The following is a 20,690-nucleotide window of genomic DNA, read 5'->3' on the forward strand; positions in this document are numbered from 1 at the left end:
TAAGTCTGTGATTATGAAGAATACAGACCAGAAATTATTAGATATTTTTACCTCCCATATTTTGTAATAGGGAAAAAAACAAACACGAAATGAGGGACTGACCTTCAGTATCCAGATTAAAACTTGAGCTAGTAGAGACTAGGAAGAGGATTGGCCTTGGGTTCTGTTCTGGAGTCTTATGAAATAAAGGGTCAACAGCCCATCTATTTGGTAATAACAGTAGTAGTAGTAGTAGTACTAGTAAAAATTTATTGAATATAGTAATCTCTTGGAGTTCATGATGGATCCTAGGATCCCCCAAGGATATAAAAATCTGAGAATGTTCAAGTCTCTTATATAAAATGCACAGTATTTGCATATCACCTGCACACATCTTGCCAGGTAGTCTAAGTCATTTCTAGATTACTTATAATATCTATTACAATACAAATGCCATTTAAATAGTTGTTATACTGGATTGTTTAGAGTAATGACAAGAGAATAAAAGTCTGCACATGTTCATTGCAGATACAATTGTTTTTGTTCCACCTATTTTCAGCCTGCAGCTGGTTGAATCTATGGATTCGGAACCCATGGATACAGTGAACTAACTGTTGGGACCACTCTGTCAGGCACTATGCCAGGCACTCTACAAGGACTACACACTTATCTTTGTAGGTCTGTGATGTCTACTATTATACAAATGAGGAAACTGAAGCACAAAAATGTCAAGATACTTGCTGAAGGCCCCACAACTGTGAGGTGTGCTTTGGTTTGAAATTCAGAGTGGATGGTCCTGTATACTGTGTTGTAATGCCCATCCCTTGGAGTTTGACATGGGATTAAAGTGTAGGCCCTGACACCTATCTTGTGTATGACTTTGGGAAAATTACTTAATTCACCCAAACTCATTTCTTACATATGAAATGGTCATGATAAGCATAGTCAAAAGATTGCTGTAAGAATAACATAGATAATGCTTATGGAGAATTTAGCATATTCCTTGTTGCATAGAAAATGTTCAACAAATGTCGTGTATCTTCCTCCTCACCTTCCTCATCTTCACTGTCACCTCTGACCAAATAACTCACGTAGCATGGATGCTTTTACAGTGATGGTTTATTGAAACAAACAGCCCCTCTCCCCTCCCCCCATACTACTTGCAGTCTCCATCCACAGGTCCCCATTTTCATCTCTCTTCCTGGTCAAGAAGCCCCAAACAGTCCCATCTTTGCAGGCAGAAACTACAGAAAGAGATGAGCAGTTATTAGAGAAGATGGCCCTTGTGATCATTCTTTGAAAAATGGACAAAAAATGTATATGTGAGACCTGCTCTTTTTGGGACCTGGATCTACAAAATACAATTTTGGAAATCCATAGCAGCTGCAAGTGGTCAGCAGGATCCTAAGCATTCTAAGGATTGCAGGTGGATTGGACAAATACTATGTTTTGAACATAAATGGTTTGTTTTGAAAGTGTGTACTGATTCTGTTGTGTTTAAATACAACTTACTTTATAATGAAAACTGAATCAGGGTGGCTTTTTACTATGCTCACTTCAATTAATAGCTACTGAAAATAAAGAAACTATCACGTGTGTCCCCTGAAATATTTTTATATGAAAGGGATCCTTGTAGGTCAACATGGCAATATGTATCAAAGGCTTATAATAAATAGACCCTTTGGTCAATAACTATACTTCTTAGAATTTATCCCAAGGGAATTCATAAGGACCTATTTAATTTAGTATTCAGTCTAGTCATATTAATAATATAAAAACAGGAACCATCTTAAGTGTGTATTAATGGAGGTTATTGAGTCCATGAGCATATATGAGGGGCTGGAACACCAGTAGAGGTGATGGGATGGAGGACTTGATATTAATACTAAAATTTTTCACTAGTGATTTTTAAGTCCAATAGTTGAGAAATTGAAATAGGAACAAGATTCTCATTTTAAAATGCATATTATATATTTGTGTTTAAAATGTGCACCACCATGTTAAGCAGACATTTTTGGGGGATGGGGGGTTATGGGTGATTTTTATCTTCTTCTTCTTTTTTTCTTTTTTGCTAAAAATATAGCCTGATTTTTTTTCCCCAGGATATACTGGGTAAGGAAATTATTTTAAAAGTTTGGAAATCACTATTCTGTGATGGGATGCACCTTTTATTGGGTGAAGAGGGAGAGGCTACCAGGAGACAGGTAGACTTCTGTCTCACCCGGTTTTGGAAAGTCCCATGGGAACCATGTGTACAACCTGCCTGGGCAGGACAAGGTTTGAGGAAGCAGGATGTTTTTACCTGTCTTTAGTCCGAAGCACAGGTTTGTCCACACTCGATGCTGCGACAGTGCTCCCCAGGTCCACAGTCCCAGTCACCTCTGCAGTGCTCAGCACAGGACCCTAAGAGAGAACAGACCATTTGAAACCCACTGTGTCTGAGCACTGTGATCCTCAAGCACTGGGGATGACAGCCTCGGATTAAGGAGGAAGTTCCACTTCTATCTTTCAGGTCAGTACCTATAAATGATTACTGGTACACTAATACTCATTAACATGTTGTATATTTCAATTAAATAAACTCTGCAAACTAAAGCCTACCTTAGAGATGGGGATAGAGTGTGTTTGTGGAGGGCAAGTGCAAAGAGGCCCCTGAATGTCCTCACTTCCCCACATGCAGGGAAGGGGAGATTCACATTTACTGACTGTCTTCAAGGGTCCTTTGCATTCACCCTTGTGGTGAGTCTTACTAGTCCCATTTTATAGGTTTTGCAGCTGGGGTTCACAGATATGACTTGCCTACTAGTAGGTACAGAAGCGGGATTCACCCCATACCTGCCTGGCCCCTAGGCCCAAGCTCCTTCTGCTGTCCCACGTGGTGAAACTGACCTGACATGAAGAGAACATCTCCAAGTTTCAAAGAGACACTCTTGACCTGAGTGAAGGCTCCCCAAGTCCCCAGAGTCTCAAGATTGGTCTTTGGAACCAATGAAGTAGGACCAAAGAGCTGGTTAAGACTCCACAGGGACTTCTAGCAAAGTGCCATGCAGTGCCCTAGATGAATGTATGCTGTGCCTAGATTGGCTACTCAGCTGTTTTCAGGAATTGCTCTACCTGATTCTATCTCTGTACCTCTCTAGGCCTTTGTTTCCACCTCTGTAAAACAGGGTACTTAGATCACCCAGGAGAAATAAAAATCATTCTCCATTGTGAACTCCAATCAATGGAGATGGCTGTCTGGTGCTGTGTTGAGCAGGCTCTGATGCCGTATCCATGCTCAGAGAGAAAAGAGTGCCATGATTGGCCAGCAGTATCTCAGGGGTGTAAGAAGGGTCCTGCTGGGATGCCTACAATGCACTTTATGGGCTTCAGAGAAAATCAGTGTCATCCCTCCAAGTTCCCAGTAGCTGTTGTTGATTGGTTGTGTGAAAGTCAAGCCCTTGTCCCCACTGATGGCAGTTCAGTCACTCAGTAAGTACTCATCTGTTCATTTCTTACTATATAAAGAAGCATAGAGGAAGTTATTCAGGAAATATAAAGTTGTAAGACAAGCAGCTCAGAGTCTAACAGTTGAGATAAAACGTATATTCAAAGTACTAAAAACAAAGCAATGGGGCCAGGGCTGTGGCTCAGTGGTCGAACGCTTGCCTGGCACATGTGAGGCACTGGGTTGGATCCTCAGCACCATGTAAAAATGAATAAATAAATAAATAAACAAAGATGGTGTGTCCATCTACAATTTAAAAAATTTTTAAAAATGTTTGTATAAAAACCAAAGCAGTATTTCACAATATCCAGAGAGAGGTAGACCAAGAGGACTCAGGAGGCTCAGAGGAAATAAAGACATTACTTCCAATTAGAGTAATCTTAAAAGGTGAGTCTAGAGGTGCAGGGATATTTAGAAAGCAGAATTAGTGGGAGGGAGGCAGATGGAGTGTTGTGATAAAGAATTACTAGCAAAAATTCACAAGGGGAAAATGCAACAGAGCAGGGGCAAGGGGGAGGTCAGTGAGGTGTGTATAGTCCAAAACTTGAGGAGCTTACGCAACCCAACAACCAGTGCAGCTGTAAATCCTGCACCCGAGGCACCTCATGGGTTTCACCGCCCCCCCATCCGGAAATAAGAGGAATCCAAGAGGAATGACAAATGGAAGTCTGGGTAAATTTTAGGGAGTAGTTGGAAGCTAAGCAGGAAAAGTAAGCATGGGACAGAATAAGGGCAAGCAGACATCCCGTAGGACCAGTGGACTTGGGATTTCATTTGATTGGCCGAGAGAGGGAGGTGATAGCTGTTCTCTTGTGAGGCTCATTCTGGTGTCAGAGCATGGATTGGAGCAGGATTTAATAAGCAAGCAAACTTCTAAAGGAAGAGAGAGTCAGGAGAGGTGGTAGGTAGCTGTTGAGATGAGCCAAGAATGGGGCAATCAGGCTGAAACAGTGGGGCAGCAGGAGGTGAAGGAACAGTTGAAGAAACAGTTTCAAAGAGTGGACCAAAATGGGGTGGGGTGAGAGGAGAAGAGCGAAGAAGAGAGAGGAGTAAACTGAATCCTCTGATATTTAGGGTACAATGAAAGGTACTCCAGGAGAGAAGAAAGTGAGGACTGAAGGAGGACAAACAGCATGAGATGCTGTTTGAGAAGTTGAAGACTTTGCAATTGAGGAGTCAGGGGATTCTTCAAGGGGACCAGGGAAAGAAGCTTTGGGAGAATAATGGGGCAGGAATTGAGGCTTCAAAGTGTTAAGGACCAAGTTACCAAGTAAGTGCAGAGGATTAAGAATGCTTCTTTGAAAATGGTGGTGGTAAAAGGAGAAGTTGTGATAGTTCATGTTTAACATGATGAAGAAATATTTCCTCCAGACAATTCAAGAAAGAAGTTAGTGGAGAGGGAGATGCTGGGAGGTGGAGGGTAACTGATGAGGTGGCAGAAAAAGTGGAGAGTCCAGACCTGGGATGAACTAGGGAAAGGAGGTAGAGAAAGTGGAGGCAGGAGAGAGCTTCTGCACCAGGGAGCTGAGTGGTGGCCATCAAGGCACGTGTGGGTCCTTTCAGTGACTCCTTAAGGAGGATCTTTCCTTTACTCCTCCTTACCTCTTCTTCTTCCTCTTGCACACGCTGGTACCTGACATCCTACTTTCTGGAGTTTTCATTTGAAGGAGAATAGGGCTGCTTTCTAGCTGGACTCACCCAAAAGTTGCAGTGGTCTCACTGCAGCCTGAAGCTCCTGTACCTCTAGGCTGAGGAAGATGAGTGCCACAAGCAGAAGGAAGCCTCCCAACTTCATGTTGCTGTTGAAAGTCTTAAGTACGCATGTGGCAGGGCTCAGAGTAGCTGAAATTTATATTCTCCCACTCACTGAGCTGGCATGCAAGGTCAGGGGTGGGCCTATGGAGAGTAGAAGCCTAAACCCTGCCCAGATACTGGCACTGTGGGACACTGCACCGTATCTGCCCCAGGAAATACTGAAGCAAGGTTCTGTGCCAAGGGAACACCCTCCTCTAACTGACAAATAAGATTCCTAAACCGGGAAAGCTGGGGTGGGTGGGATGGGTGGGGTGGGGAGGGGAGATGGGCACTAACCTTCCTTATGTGCTTTCATTCAATTTTTCATCTTCAACACACGTATTAAATGTCTAATCTGGGTCAAGTATGTGCTACGTGTGTGGACTATGTCCAGGGAAATTCCAATCTAGGAGTTGGATGCCATGTAGCAAGAGTGCAGTCTGCTCTTGCACGTCTCATCTCCCTGCTTCCAACTGTCACCTCTATAATTGAGAGCAGGGAGACTAGCAGGGTGCTTCCCTATCCTTACTGGTAACACAGCAGGCTACAGTATTCTCCCTCTGCCTTCATCTCTTGCTCTCTTCTGCTGGGCACATGGCAGGTGCAGTGGTCTTTGCCTGAATGACATATGTAATTTTCTTGAGATGGAGTTCCACTTTGCCTTGTTCAGCTTCATGTCTGAGAACCCAAACTCCCAATATACACTCTCCTAGGGTGCCTCTTATTCTGCAGCACTAGGGTGGGAGTGGAGGGTGGGGATGTAGTAACTAACTAGCTCAGGCGTGAGATTTCATTTCCTCCTTCTTGCAGGCACTTATAATCTAGATGAGTGGCTTTCTAAAATACCCTCTTCCTTCCCCAATGATTCTAGTGGGGAGGGCATGTACAACTTTGGCCATGAACTGTGTCCCACAAGATATATTAATGTGAGATAAAGAAGATGCCTGGGTTGGTTAGAGGTAGCAGGATCAGTTTGCAGCCTCCCTGGGGGAGATGGTTGACTTCACTTTAGAAAGTAGGGTATTTGATGTTTCACTGGGAGCCCTACTTTCTAATTCTGGAGCTACAGGAAGAGACCCTCCCTCTTACAGTTCATTTGTCACAGTTCCTGAAATGCTGCCAGCTGGTGGTCCTTTGGGTAAACAATTGACCTCATAAATTGCTAGTACTTCTGAGAGACTTAAGAGGTACAGTTATAGACCATGCATAAAGCAGTTTGCAAACGGCCTTTACTCAATTCTGCCTAGCTCAAAACTGAGGTTGATTAGTACTTAATTCCTCTAAGAGGGCTAAAGCCTGATAAATACCTTTAGAGACCCTAAATGCTGAGAAAGTTATGATATTCTCCATATGTAATCCAGATTTTTTAAAATGTTAAAGGCTGAAATAAAAATATTCCTTTGAAATGGCACAGTCATCAAAGTTATGTTGAATTAAGCTCACTTTTTTTAGGTGTCTCCATCTGATTTCAATTTGGGTATCTTAAGCATGTGCTTATTTGGCTCTGTGGGTTGCTCAGAGCCCAGGGGGACCTTCAGAGTCTTGGCAATGGCTCCCAGCCTGCCTCCTTGCCTCTCCTCTTGCTCCTCACCCACTCCCCACTGTCCAGGAACTCTGGGCTGCTCTGGTTGCTGCACCTTGCCTGATACATCGCATTTTACTAATCCAACTGAGACTGTTCCTTGAATTTGGATTTCCTTTTTCCTTTCCTTCTCTGCATGTCCAAATCCTTCTTATTCTATCAAGGTTTAGCCCCAATGTAATCTCTGAAACTTTTCTTAACTCCAACACCTGGGAAAGTAACTTTCTCTTGGAATCTGTCATAGTGCTTATTATGCTATATTATACTTAATTACTGTTATTAGTATTTTACATTTCCCTCCCATGAGAATCTTGATGACTGAATGGGGTCTCAATTATCTTTTATCTTTAGTGCTCAGTGATGGGCATTTATTATTCTTTGAAATTATTAAAAGGACACGTGTTGGAAAAAGAGAGAGAGAGAAAGAAATGAAGGGGGATTTTGGTTAAATAGTTGGGTAGACAGAGTGGGGGCAGATTTTTGGAGCAGGAGAGATGATGGGTCTGGGTAGGTATCGTAAGTTGCCAGAGTGGAAGTTTCATAAAGACACAACTGGCAGGAAGGACAGCTTTGGAGCTGAACATGCTTCCATGTGAATCCCTCCATGTGGTCACTTGTGGGATGTGTGATTGTAGGCAAGTAATTAATGTCAGTGAATGAAGAACTGCATTCATTAAAAAAAAAATTAGTTGTAGATGGACACAATGCCTTTATTTTATTTATTTATTTTTATGTTGTGTTGAGGATCAAACCCAGTGCCTCACACATGCTAGGCAAGTGCTCTACCACTGAGCTATAACCCCAGCCCTGAGTTTTAAAAAAATACTCTTGATGTCCTACTGTGTGCCACAACCTGTGCTAACTGCTGGGGAGGTGGTGGGAGCAAGACAGGCATGGTACTTGCTCTTATGGAGCTTCTAGAGGAAGGAGAAAGAGGTAAACACACATTCTCCAGAAACCTTGTTGGTATAAAAGACTAAGACTGTTTTGTTCCTACACACAAATTTGAAGTGCAAACCAAATGTCACCCACCGACTCCCCAAAGATTACTAAGAGTAATCCCATTTGCATTTTACACAAATGACTGGGCTCTCCATCTACTCTAGAAAAAAATCAGCAAGCCCCAAAGGATTTCCCAGTTGTTGTTGCATGATTTTCCTACCTGAATTTAACTGTAGTGCAGCTATTTTATGCTGCCCATGAAGTCAACATTTAACTGTAGTTAAATAGACATTTCTTGGTCTATAGTGCCTCTAGAATTTTTTTTCTCTTGTATAAACTAACAAGCTTAACACGACCCATGTCTGAATAGAAAGCCCAGCCCAGATGTGAGCCAAGGGAGTAACAATCCATTAATGCTATTTTCTGAGCACTCATTTTATTCCAGGTCAAACTCTTTACAGATGTTCTTGTGTTTTTCACTCCCACCAAGATAGTGAAGTGGTTTGCCAGTTAAGACTCCAGTTGCCAAAAGGGAGAATTTAGTATGAAGGAGGATCTCTCTGCTTTACTTTCATATCTACTTCATCTTTCACTCTCTGCTGAACTTCTTTCTGTTTTTCAAGCCATGTGGTGGGAGGAAAGTGATCACCAGAATGCTGAAGGAGAGAATTTGATTGGCCCAGTTTGAGTCAGGCATTGCCCCAACTGTTCATATAAAGCTGCTGAGAGCCCCATGTATATTTTTGGGAGTAGGTGGGGGCGGGGAGCATTCAGGAAGCCTCTGTAATTAGAATATTCCAAATGGTTTCCAGTACAGATAGACATCAATATCATTATTGACATTTTACAGATGAGGAAACTAAGCCACAGAGAGGTTTAGTAACATCCCCAAAATAATAATTAAATGGCAGAACCAAGAGCACACTCCAAACTCAGTGCGTTTAACTAGTATATATTATTGTCAGGCTAGGTTCAAATTCTTACAAAATAATTTTAAAAAATTTTTTAAATTTGTTGATGGACCTTTTTTTTTTTTTTTTTGTAAACAAATGGGATACATGTTGTTTCTCTGTTTGTACATGGCGTAAAGGCATACCATTTGTGTAATCATAAATTTACATAGAGCAATGTTGTTTGATTCATTCTGTTATTTTTTTCCCTTCCCCCCATCCCTCCCACCCCTCTTTACCCTCTATACAGTAGTTCCTTCCTCCATACTTGCCCCCCTCCCTAACCCTAACCCTAACCCTTCCCTCCCCCCCATTATGTGTCAACCTCCACTTATTAGCGATATCATTCGTCCTTTGGCTTTTTGAGATTGGCTTATCTCACTTAGCATGATATTCTCCAATTTCATCCATTTGCCTGCAAATGTCATAATTTTATCATTCTTTATGGCTGAGTAATATTCCATAGTATATATATACCACAGTTTCTTTATCCACTCATCAATTGAAGGGCATCTAGGTTGGTTCCACAGTCTGGCTATTGTGAATTGAGCAGCTATGAACATTGATGTGGCTGTATTTCTGTAGTATGCTGATTTTAAGTCCTTTGGGTATAGGCCAAGGAGTGGGATAGCTGGGTCAAATGGTGGTTCCATTCCAAGTTTTCTAAGGAATCTCCACACTGCTTTCCATAGTGGCTGCACTAATTTGCAGCCCCACCAGCAGTGTATGAGTGTACCTTTCTCCCCACATCCTCGCCAACACCTGTTGTTGCTCGTATTCTTGATAATCGCCATTCTAATTGGGGTGAGATGGAACCTTAGGGTGGTTTTGATTTGCATTTCTCTTATTACTAGAGATGTTGAACATTTTTCCATATGTTTGTTGATTGCTTGTAGATCTTCTTCTATTCATTTCCTTAGCCCATTTGTTGACTGGACTGTTTGAATTCTTGGAGTAGAGTTTTTTGAGTTCTTTATAGATTCTGGAGATTAGTGCTCTATCTGAAGTATGATTGGCAAAGATATTCTCCCACTCTGTAGGCTCTTTCTTCGCATTGCTGATAGTTTCCTTTGCTGAGAGAAAGCTTTTTAGTTTGAATCTATCCCAGTGGTTGATTCTAGCTTTTATTTCTTGTGCTATGGGAGTCCTGTTAAGGAAGTCTGGTCCTAGACCAACAAGGTGAAGATTTGGACCTACTTTTTCTTCTATAATCTGCAGGGTCTCTGGTCTGATTCCGAGGTCCTTAATCCATTTTGAGTTTAGTTTCGTGCATGGTGAGAGATATGGGTTTAGTTTCATTCTGTTGCATATGGATTTCCAATTCTCCCAGCACCATTTGTTGAAGAGGCTATCTTTTCTCCATTGCATATTTTTGGCCCCTTTGTCTAGTATGAGAAAATTGTATTTATTTGGGTTTGTGTCCGTGTCCTCTATTCTGTACCATTGATCTACCTTTCTATTTTGGTACCAATACCATGCCGTTTTTGTTACTATTGCTTTGTAGTAGAGTTGAAGATCTGGTATTGCAATACCCCCTGTTTCACTCTTCCTGCTAAGGATTGCTTTAGCTATTCTGGGTTTCTTATTCTTCCAGATGAATTTCATAATTGCCTGCTCTATTTCTGTAAGGTACGTCATTGGGATTTTAATTGGAATTGCATTGAATTTGTATAGCACTTTAGGTAGTATGGCCATTTTGACAATATTAATTCTTCCTATCCAAGAACATGGAAGATCTTTCCATCTTCTAAGGTGTTCTTTAATTTCTTTCTTTAGTGTTGTATAGTTCTCATTGTAGAGGTCTTTCACCTCTTTTGTGAGATTGATTCCCAAGTATTTTATTTTTTTCGAGGCTATTGTGAATGGGATAGTTTTCCTAATTTCTCTTTCTGAAGATTCATCACTTATGTATAAAAATGCGTTGGATTTATGGGCATTGATCTTGTAACCTGCTACTTTACTGAAATCACTTATGAGTTCTAAGAGTTTTCTGGTGGAATTTCCAGGTTCCTCTAAATATATAATCATGTCATCAGCGAACAGGGATAGTTTGAGTTCTTCTTTTCCAATTCGTATCCCTTTAATTTCTTTGGTTTGTCTAATTGCTCTGGCCAGAGTCTCAAGAACGATGTTGAATAGAAGTGGTGAAAGAGGGCATCCCTGCCTTGTTCCAGTTTTTAGGGGGAATGCTTTCAGTTTTTCACCATTTAGAATGATATTAGCCATGGGCTTAGCATAAATGGCCTTTACAATATTAAGGAATGTTCCCACTATCCCTATTTTTTCTAGTGTTTTGAGCATGAAGGGGTGCTGTATTTTATCAAATGCTTTTTCTGCATCTATTGAAATAATCATGTGATTCTTGACTTTAAGTCTATTAATATGGTGAATTACGTTTATTGATTTCCTGATGTTGAACCAACCTTGCATCCCTGGGATGAAACCCACTTGATCATGGTGCACTATCTTTTTAATATGTTTTTGTATGCGATTTGCTAAAATTTTGTTGAGAATTTTTGCGTCAATGTTCATTAAGGATATTGGTCTGAAATTTTCTTTCCTTGATGAGTCTCTGTCTGGTTTAGGTATCAGTGTGATATTGGCTTCATAGAATGAGTTTGGGAGGGTTCCCTCCTCTTCTATTTTATGGAATACTTTGAGAAGTATTGGAATGAGCTCTTCTTTAAAGGTTTTGTAGAACTCGGCTGAGAACCCATCTGGTCCCGGACTTTTCTTTGTTGGTAGGCTTTTGATGACTTCTTCTATTTCAGTACTTGAAATTGGTCTATTTAAATTGTTTATGTCCTCCTCATTCAGTTTAGGCAATTCATATGTCTCTAGAAACCTGTTGATGTCTTCGAAATTTTCTATTTTGTTAGAGTATAGATTTTCAAAATAGCTTCTAATTATGTTTTGTATTTCCATCCTGTCTGTTGTGATATTTCCTTGTTCATTCCGAATTTTAGTGATTTGGGTTTTCTCTCGTCTTCTCTTTGTTAGTGTGGCTAAAGGTTTATCAATTTTGTTTATTTTTTCAAAGAACCAACTATTTATTTTGTCAATTTTTTGTATTGTTTCTTTTGTTTCAATTTCATTGATTTCAGCTCTGAGTTTAACTATTTCCTGTCTTCTACTACTTTTGGTGCTGTTCTGTTCTTCTTTTTCTAAGGCTTTGAGCTGTAGTGTTAGGTTGTTTATTTGTTGAGTTTTACTTCTTTTATTAAATGCGCTCCATGAAATAAATTTCCCTCTAAGTACTGCTTTCATAGTGTCCCAGAGGTTTTGATATGATGTTTCTTTGTTCTCATTTACCTCTAAGAATTTTTTAATTTCCTTCCTAATATCTTCTGTTATCCATTCATCATATAATAGCATATTGTTTAATCTCCAGATGTTGGAATAGTTTCTGTGTTTTACTCTTTCATTTATTTCTAACTTCAATCCATTATGATCTGATAGAATACATGCTAGTGTCTCTATCTTCTTGTATTTGCTAACATTAGCTTTGTGGCATAATATATGGTCTATTTTAGAGAAGGATCCATGTGCTGCTGAGAAGAAAGTGTATTCACTCTTGGTTGGATGGAATATTCTATAAATGTCCGTTAAGTCTAAATTATTGATTGTGTTGTTAAGATCTATGGTTTCTTTGCTCAATTTTTGTCTGGAAGATCTGTCCAGTGGTGAGAGCGGCGTGTTAAAATCACCTAGTATTATTGTGTTGTGGTCTATTTGGTTTCTGAAATTGAGAAGGATTTGTTTGACATACATAGATGAGCCACTCTTTGGGGCATAGATGTTTATGATTGTTATATCTTGCTGATTTATGCTTCCCTTAAGCAGTATGAAATGACCTTCTTTATCCCTTCTGACTAACTTTGGCTTGAAGTCCACATTATCGGAAATGAGGATGGATACTCCAGCTTTTTTGCTGAGTCCATGTGCATGGTATGTTTTTCCCCATCCTTTCACCTTTAATCTATGGGTATCTTTTTCTATGAGGTGAGTCTCTTGCAGGCAACATATTGTTGGATCTTTCTTTTTAATCCAGTCTGCCAGTCTATGTCTTTTGATTGATGAATTCAGGCCATTAACATTCAGGGTTATTATAGAGAAATGATTTGGTTTCCCGGTCATTTGGTTCATTTTTAAAATTTTGTTTATTTATTTGTTTGACACAACTTGTTTCCTCCTTTATTTGACAATTCCTTTAGGATAATTCCTCCCTTTGCTGATTTGCTTCTTTGTTTTTCATCTCTTCCTCATGGAATATTTTGTTGAGAATGTTCTGTAATGCTGGCTTTCTTTTTGTAAATTCTTTTAGCTTTTGTTTATCATGGAAGGATTTTATTTCATCGTCAAATTTGAAGGTAAGTTTTGCTGGGTATAAGATTCTTGGTTGGCACCCATTTTCTTTCAGGGCTTGAAAAATGTTGTTGCAGGCCCTTCTAGCTTTTAGGGTCTGGATTGAAAAATCTGCTGATATGCGTATTGGTTTCCCCCTGAATGTAATTTGGTTCTTTTCTCTCACAGCCTTTAAAATTCTGTCTTTATTTTGTATGTTAGGTATTTTCATTATAATGTGCCTTGGTGTGGGTCTGTTGTAATTTTGTGTATTTGGAGTCCTATAAGCCTCTTGAACTTGATTTTCCATTTCATTCTTCAGATTTGGGAAATTTTCTGATATTATTTCATTGAATAGGTTGTTCATTCCTTTGGCTTGTTTCTCTAGGCCTTCCTCAATCCCAATAATTCTTAAATTTGGCCTTTTCATGATATCCCATAGTTCTTGTAGATTCTGTTCATGATTTCTTACCATCTTCTCTGTTTGTTCAGCTTTGTTTTCAAGGTTAAATATTTTGTCTTCAATGTCTGAGGTTCTGTCTTCCAGGTGTTCTATCCTATTGGATATGCTTTCTATGGAGTTCTTAATTTGGTTTATTGTTTCCTTCATGTCAAGGATTTCTGTTTGGTTTTTTTTCAATATCTCTAACTCTTTATTGAAATGATCTTTTGCTTCCTGTATTTGCTCTTTTAACTGTCGATTGGTGCGATCAATCAATGCTTGCATTTGCTCTTTCATCTCATCATTCAATGATTGCATTTGCTCTTTCATCTCCTCTTTTGCTTCTCTGATCATTTTAATTATGTACATTCTGAACTCCTTTTCTGTCATTTCTTCTGCCATGCTGTCATTGGGTTTTATTGATGTAACATCTAGATTTGTTTGCAGCATTTTCTTTCCTTGTTTTCTCATGTTGTTCAGATATCAGTGGACCGCTGAGATATTGCAGATTTCCTCTGTTGATTTACAATGACCCTGAAGATTTCTATATATATCCCCTCTTAGCCTTCAGTAGGCTGAAGTCTTGGAGGAGGTTGATAATGCGGTGCTCCACAAGGAAGCTGCCTCTCTAGGAGTGGTGGCCTTCAGGTGGGGTATATTCCCTGCTAGTGGGCAGAGGTGCCTCCACTTGTTGACCAATGGTCATCCAAAGGGGACCTAGGCTGTGGGCTGAGGCAAGGCCTGTTTGGGCCTGAGTCTCTGGTTTTACCGTCCTTGTGGGAAACCTCACCCAGCAGGGAAGACTCACCTGGTGGGGAGGTCTCGCTGGTCAGTTTCCTCCTAGAGGTTCCCCTCAATTTACAGCTACTGCCTGGGCTGGGCTGCCTTCCTCTGCAAAGTTTCCAGGGGCCCGGCCCTACCTCCTGGGCCTGGGAGCCTCACCCTTCGCAGATGAATCTCCTTAGGCTGCCTCTCCTCAGAGAATTTGCCCATAGGCCTGGAACCTTCGCTCCGCCCTAAGCCTGTCTCTGTGCGGCTCTTCCACCCAGAAGCCTCCTAGATCCTGGGACTCTGTTCTGCACCTAATCGCCTGGCTGCGTGGCCCCTCCTCTGAGCAGCCACCTGTGGCCCCGAACAATCGCTCTGAGTCCCAGAGACCCGCCACAGGCCTCTTCCTCCAGACAGCCGCCCAGTATGCCGGTGCGGTCACTAGGAGTCCAAGAAACTCACTTCGTGCCTCCTCCTCCCACCAACCACCCGTAGCCCGGGGCAATCAATCACTCCGAGTCGAAGTGACCCTGCCCGTTCCTCCTCCTTCTCCAGATAACCCCCCCGGGTGTTCAGGAGCAGTCCCTCTGAGTGGCTCTGAATCCACGTGACCCGCTGCACGGGTCCTCTGGGCAACCGCCCGGAGCTCTGGTGTGGCCCCTCAAGACCAAGCGTCCCACCACGCTTCTCCTCCAGGCAGCCCCCTGTGTTCAGGAGCTGTCACTTTAAGACCAAACAACTCACCACTCGCCTTCTCCTCTGAGCAGCCGCCTGGAGCGCTAATGCAGTCACTGCGAGTCCAAAGGACCCGCCGCGCTCCTTCTCCTCCTTCTCCTACTCCTCCGGGCAGGCCCCGGGGTTCGGAAGTGGTCAGGGTCCAAACAGCTCGCCACGCAGCCCCTTCTCTGGCAACCGCCTGTAGTTCCCGTATAGTCACCCGAATCCAAGCGGCTGCTCCTCTTCCTCCTCGTCCTCAGGGCAGGCCCCGGGGTTCAGAAGCGTCGTTCTGATTCCAAACAGCTCGCCGCCGGCTTCTCCTCTGGCTACCGCCTGCAGCTCTGGCGCAGTCTCTCCGAATCCAAGTGGCCACGCTCCTCTCCTCCTCCTCAGGGCAGGCCCCGGTGTCCTGAGTCCACACAGTTCTCCCCGCCACTCCTCCCCCGGGCAGCCGCCGGAGCCCCAGTGGCTGCTCCGAGTCCCAGCGCTGTGCCGAGCGGCCTCCTCTATGGCGCTCCAGCGGGGGGAGGGGCGTCTCGCCGGCAGTTCTACTTCACAAAGTTTCCTGCGTTCCGGGACCCCCGTCCCATCCGGGATGCCCCCCCAGGGGGTGAGAGTCACCCGGCTACTTTGAGTTGGTCCCAAGCGTCTCAATATCTCCTCTCTTGAATCCTGAGTTCTGGAGCAACACGTAATGCAGCCACCCTCTAGGCCGCCATCTTGAAAACCTTCTGTTGATGGACCTTTATTTTATTTATTTAGTTTTATGCCATGCTGAGGATCGAACCCAGTGCCTCACACATGCTAGGTAAGTGCTCTACCACTGAACCACAATCCCAGCCCACAAAATAATTTTTGACTCCAGAGGAGTACATGGAATTCTGCTCCATCTAGTATTAGTGCCTAATAATGATCAAGATTTCATTAGAAGAGGAAAACACTTTGAGTTAAGCTAATTGCTATAATGGATTTTAAGTGCTCAATCAGATCAAAGGCAGACGTCATCCATCAAAAACTGTAACTTTGGTTTTATGAGAGCAGAACATGGTCCTATTTTCTAACTGTGCAAAAAGGACTTAAGATTGTGAAAATAGGACTGAAGCAAATTTAGCATAATGGTCACGAGTAAGGGCTCTAGAGAGTGACAGATCTGGTTTGCACTGGGTTCTATTACTTGCTAGCTATGTAGCCTCAGGAAAATTAATTTCCCTTTTGGATTCTCACTTCACTCATCTGTAAGCTTTAATCATAGTCCCTACCTTGTTGCTGGGCAGACTAAATGGAAATTAAAATACTCATTTGTGGTTTGGGACAGAGTTCTAAAAACTGGCAGATACTATGGTGAAGTTTTTTAAAAAGGGAATGTATGTCTTTCTATTCCCTGAAGCAGGTCATATACAGATAGCTTGTGCAAAAGTGTACCACATCATTAAGGAAATACTACAAAATAAATAAAGAGAAATCAGAACCTTTACATTACTTTATTCTGCTGAGTACTCAAACTGAGCCATAAAGTGACCCCAAAACTTAAGCTAGTATTATTGTTAGCTCAATGATTGTTCATGGATGCCCATATGGAGGTCAAGAAGCTTAGCACATAATCATCAATTTCTGCTGAAATAATCATTAGCCAAGGTAAAGTCAATAAAGTCAAGAGTAATCTTCTGTAATCTTTCCACAAGATAAGGAAAAGCATGGCAATTGTGTAGGGGGACTTGTCCACCCAAAGGGCTCCTGCTCCCAGTGAGAACCTTCACAAGGTGAGGGGTTTGTTACCAACAACAACTGGCAAGTGCTCAGCTATTCCACATTCCAACTCTCCTGCCCACTATGCTCTGAAACTAGAGCATGAGACCAAGGCTGAGGTTCCTGGCACAGCCTGCAGGATAAGTTTTGGATACCATGGAAATGACAAGCATGTCTTCCCACCTACACCTCTTCATCTTTTATCAGACCTAGACAGTATAGCAGGCAAGAACCTGTGCTCAGAGCCAGGCTACCCGCACTCAAATCCTGATTCCAACTTAGCAGACACCTAGGTGATTGAAGACAAGTTATTTTACACCAATATGATGTTACTAAGTGAAGTCCCCTTTGACCACAAAGTGGTTGGACAGATACGGGGTAAGATTAATACTCTTCCTCCCCCTGAGCTGGACGGGCATATGCAACCTGGGTCAAGACACAAGAATTTGGAAACGAAATCACAGATAGATAGCTGACCTTTCTGGATTACATAGAACTTTGTTTAGCATTGAGTAATGATGGAATTTTCATATAAGCTCTCTGAGTTGAGGAAAATGGCTTCTTCTGCCTCATCATCAAGACTACTAAAGAATGGAGACCGCTTTGAAGGACAGAAATGGGGTGGGGCGAAAGGGAACTGGCATACATTGGACACTTCTATGCACCACATTTTATCCCCTTGCAGTTTGCTATGGCATGTGACAGTTCCCGAAAATGTGAACCCCACATCGAGTGTGAAGTTTCTGACTTTCCTCTCCAGACAGCCCTCCAAGATCTTCCTTGTGTTCCTGGATGAAGCATGTAATCTTCTTGGAAATCAAGTGTTGGAGTTGGTGAAGAAAATAAGTTGAAAGTAGAGTTCTCTAATTACCACTTGGAAGAAAGCTGTCTGCTCATTGAGTATACCAGTTTTAGATTTTTACCAGGGAGGAATAAATTTCCACTGAGTTACAATAGTAACTCAGAGTTAATTTGTTGTAGCAGCCAAATAATGTGATGTGAATTCTAATTATCATATCACTTTCAAGAAATCAGTTTGACCTCTTTCTTTTATCTATCACCACCAGCAATCACCACCACCACCACCCACTCTCCACCCACTCCTAAGGAGAGTTATTTTACACCAACCTGTTGGGATTCCTAGTCTACTTTTGGGGTAATTTTGGGGATTCCTACTTTCTTAAAGTCACTATTAACTTTTCCTGAGTAATGGTGGTGGCACAGCTGTGAAGGAATACTACATTCTTATTACATCTAACTAGTGGCAACCCATACTGTAATGCAGATATAATTTCATTCCTACATTGTCAGATTTCCATCACTGCAACAACAACAACAACAACAAAAACCTGAGAAAAGCAACTGTTAAGAAGGAAAGGTTTATTCTAGATCACAGTTTCAGAGGTTTCAGTTCCTAGTCAGTTGGCTCCATTGCTTTTGGGTCTTTGGCAAGGCAGTAAGTCATGGTTGGAGCACGTGGTAGAGAAAAAGGCTCACCTCATGGCAGCAGGGAGGCAAAAAAAAAAAAAAAAAAAGAGAGAGAGAGAGAGAAGGAATGTGTGGGAGAATTCCCAAAATCCTCAAGGGCATGCCCTCAATGTCATTTCCTCCAACTAGGCCTCACCTTCTAAAGGTTCTGCCACCTACCAATAGTACCAAAGGCTGGTGATCAAGCCTTTAACACCTGGGGCTTTGAGCAGAGGGTTGTGGGGAACTCTTTTCCAAACCATAGCACTACCTATAGGCTGGTGGGGCCCAAGGACTTTGGGGTTACATCATTATACGTTTTGTTGAAATAGAAGAGGGAATATTTTTGACCACTGAAGTTTCAACATGAAACTGAGTGAATGAAGCTCAGTGAAGAGGAGAAGGGTAGGGTTGAGAAATGTTTTGCAATTTGACCAGTCTGAAATGAGTACAGATTTCTGGGCCACCAATGTTCATTGCACAAATGTGCCAGTCAAAAAGCAGTTGCTCTCCCATCGAGCATCGTGGAGTCTTTCAGACTACAGGAACTTTGCCTGCCATTGTCAGATAAGACACTAGTCTCATAGCAACGTACAGGTCCTGTGAGTCTCCCACAGTTTCAGAAGGACTGAAGACACATAGGGACTGTTTAATCAATGTGACCCAGCATTTCACACTCTTAGTCCCCCAAATATTAACCGAGATCCTGTAGTGAGTCAGTGACTGGGCTTTAGGAGACCCTATAGTGTCAATTTCCAAGCCCTTGCATTTCTAGAGCTTCCAATTTCAGGTGAGTTGCAGGAGGAGCTTCTTTCAAAGCAGTTAACTGGAGTCAAATCTCCAGTTAAACATATACCCTCAATTTTTTTTTTTTTTTTTTTTTTTTTTTGGAAATAAAAATAAAAGGGGGTTTGGGAGCCACTAAGCCCTGGATTTAATGGTATGTGCTACTATGACTGGTGATGTGACCTTGACAATCTTTCATTAAGAATTAGAGTCTCAAAGGTGCCAAAAATATGCAATGGAGAAAAGATAGCCTCTTCAACAAATGGTGCTGGGAAAACTGGAAATCCATATGCAACAGAATGAAACTAAACCCCTATCTCTCTCCCTGCACAAAAATCAACTCACAATGGATCAAGGACCTTGAAATCAGACCAGAGACCCTGCATCTTATAGAAGAAAAAGTAGATCCAAATCTTCACCTTGTTGGCTTAGGATCAGACTTCCTTAACAGGACTCCCATAGCACAAGAAATAAAAGCAAGAATCAACAACTGGGATAGATTCAAACTAAATAGCTTTCTCTCAGCAAAGGAAACTATCAGCAATGCGAAGAGAGAGCCTACAGAGTGGGAGAATATCTTTGCCACTCATACTTCAGATAGAGTGCTAATTTCCAGAATATATAAAGAACTCAAAAACTCTCCATGAAGAATACAAATAACCCAATCAACAAATGGGCTAAGGATATGAACAGACGCTTCACAGAAAAAGATCTACACAAGCAATCAACAAACATATGAAAAAATGTTCACCATCTTTAGTAATAAGAGAAATGCAAATCAAAACTACACTAAGATTCCATCTCACCCCAATTAGAATGGCAATTATCAAGAATACAAGCAACAATAGGTGTTGGCGAGGGTGTGGGGAAAATGGTACACTCATACATTGCTGGTGGGGTTGCAAATTAGTGCAGCCACTCTGGAAAGCAGTGTGGAGACTCCTTAGAAAACTTGGAATGGACCCACCATTTGGCCCAGCTATCCCACTCCTTGGCCTATACCCAAAGGACTTAAAATCAGCATACTACAGAGATACAGCCACATCAATGTTCATAGCTGCTCAATTCACAATAGCCAGACTGTGGAACAAACCTAGATGCCCTTTAATTGATGAATGGATAAAGAAACTGTGGTGTATATATATATATACACACACAATGGAATATTACTCAGCTATAAAGAATAATAAAATTATGGCATTGCAGGCAAATGGATGAAATTGGAGACTATCATGCTAAGTGAGATAAGCCAATCTCAAAAATCCAAAGGGCAAATGATCTCACTGATAAAGGGATGATGACACATAATGGGGAGTGGGAGGGGGGCAAGAATGGAGGAAGGAGGGACTGTATAGAGGGAAAAGAGGGGTGGGAGGGGTGGGGGGGAAGGAAAAAATAACAGAATGAATCAAACATCATTACCCTATGTGAATGTATGAATATGCAAATGGTATGCTGTTACTCCATGTACAAACAGAAACAACATGTATCCCATTTGTTTACAATAAAAATAAATTAAAAAAAAAAGAATTAGAGTCTTAAAAAAAAAAGAATTAGAGTCTCGTAAATTCTGAACTCAAGAGGCTGCAATAAGAAAAAGGAAATAAAGTAGGAAAAATATCTAGCATCTAATACTACTAATACTATATCAAATAAAATACTCTCCTTTGTTTTTTATCTTCAGTT

The 20,690-nt window shown here is 41.6% G+C and overlaps 1 protein-coding gene across 1 annotated transcript; it reads right to left on the bottom strand.

Moving 5' to 3' along the window:
* Positions 1–1,078: 1,078 nt before the first annotated feature.
* On the bottom strand, positions 1,079–5,323 carry LOC306655974 (protein Wfdc21-like). Its single transcript, XM_079130736.1, has 3 exons — positions 5,165–5,323; positions 2,282–2,382; positions 1,079–1,223 (listed from the first exon to the last, which is right to left on the bottom strand). The coding sequence occupies exons 1-2, from the start codon at positions 5,259–5,261 to the stop codon at positions 2,288–2,290; spliced, it is 192 nt and encodes a 63-aa protein (XP_078986862.1). The 5' UTR covers positions 5,262–5,323; the 3' UTR covers positions 1,079–1,223; positions 2,282–2,287.
* Between the last annotated feature and the right edge of the window lie 15,367 nt (positions 5,324–20,690).

This window comes from Sciurus vulgaris, assembly GCF_902686455.1.
Source record: "Sciurus vulgaris genome assembly, chromosome: 3".
Classification (NCBI taxonomy): domain Eukaryota; kingdom Metazoa; phylum Chordata; class Mammalia; order Rodentia; family Sciuridae; genus Sciurus; species Sciurus vulgaris.

Excerpts from the sequence above, each read along its gene's own strand:
- LOC306655974 (XM_079130736.1), bottom strand. The coding sequence starts at position 5,261 with ATGAAGTTGGGAGGCTTCCTTCTGCTTGTGGCACTCATCTTCCTCAGC. Across the intron at positions 2,383-5,164 it reads GAGACCACTGCAACTTTTGG|GGTCCTGTGCTGAGCACTGC; the intron begins GTGAGTCCAGCT and ends GTTCTCTCTTAG.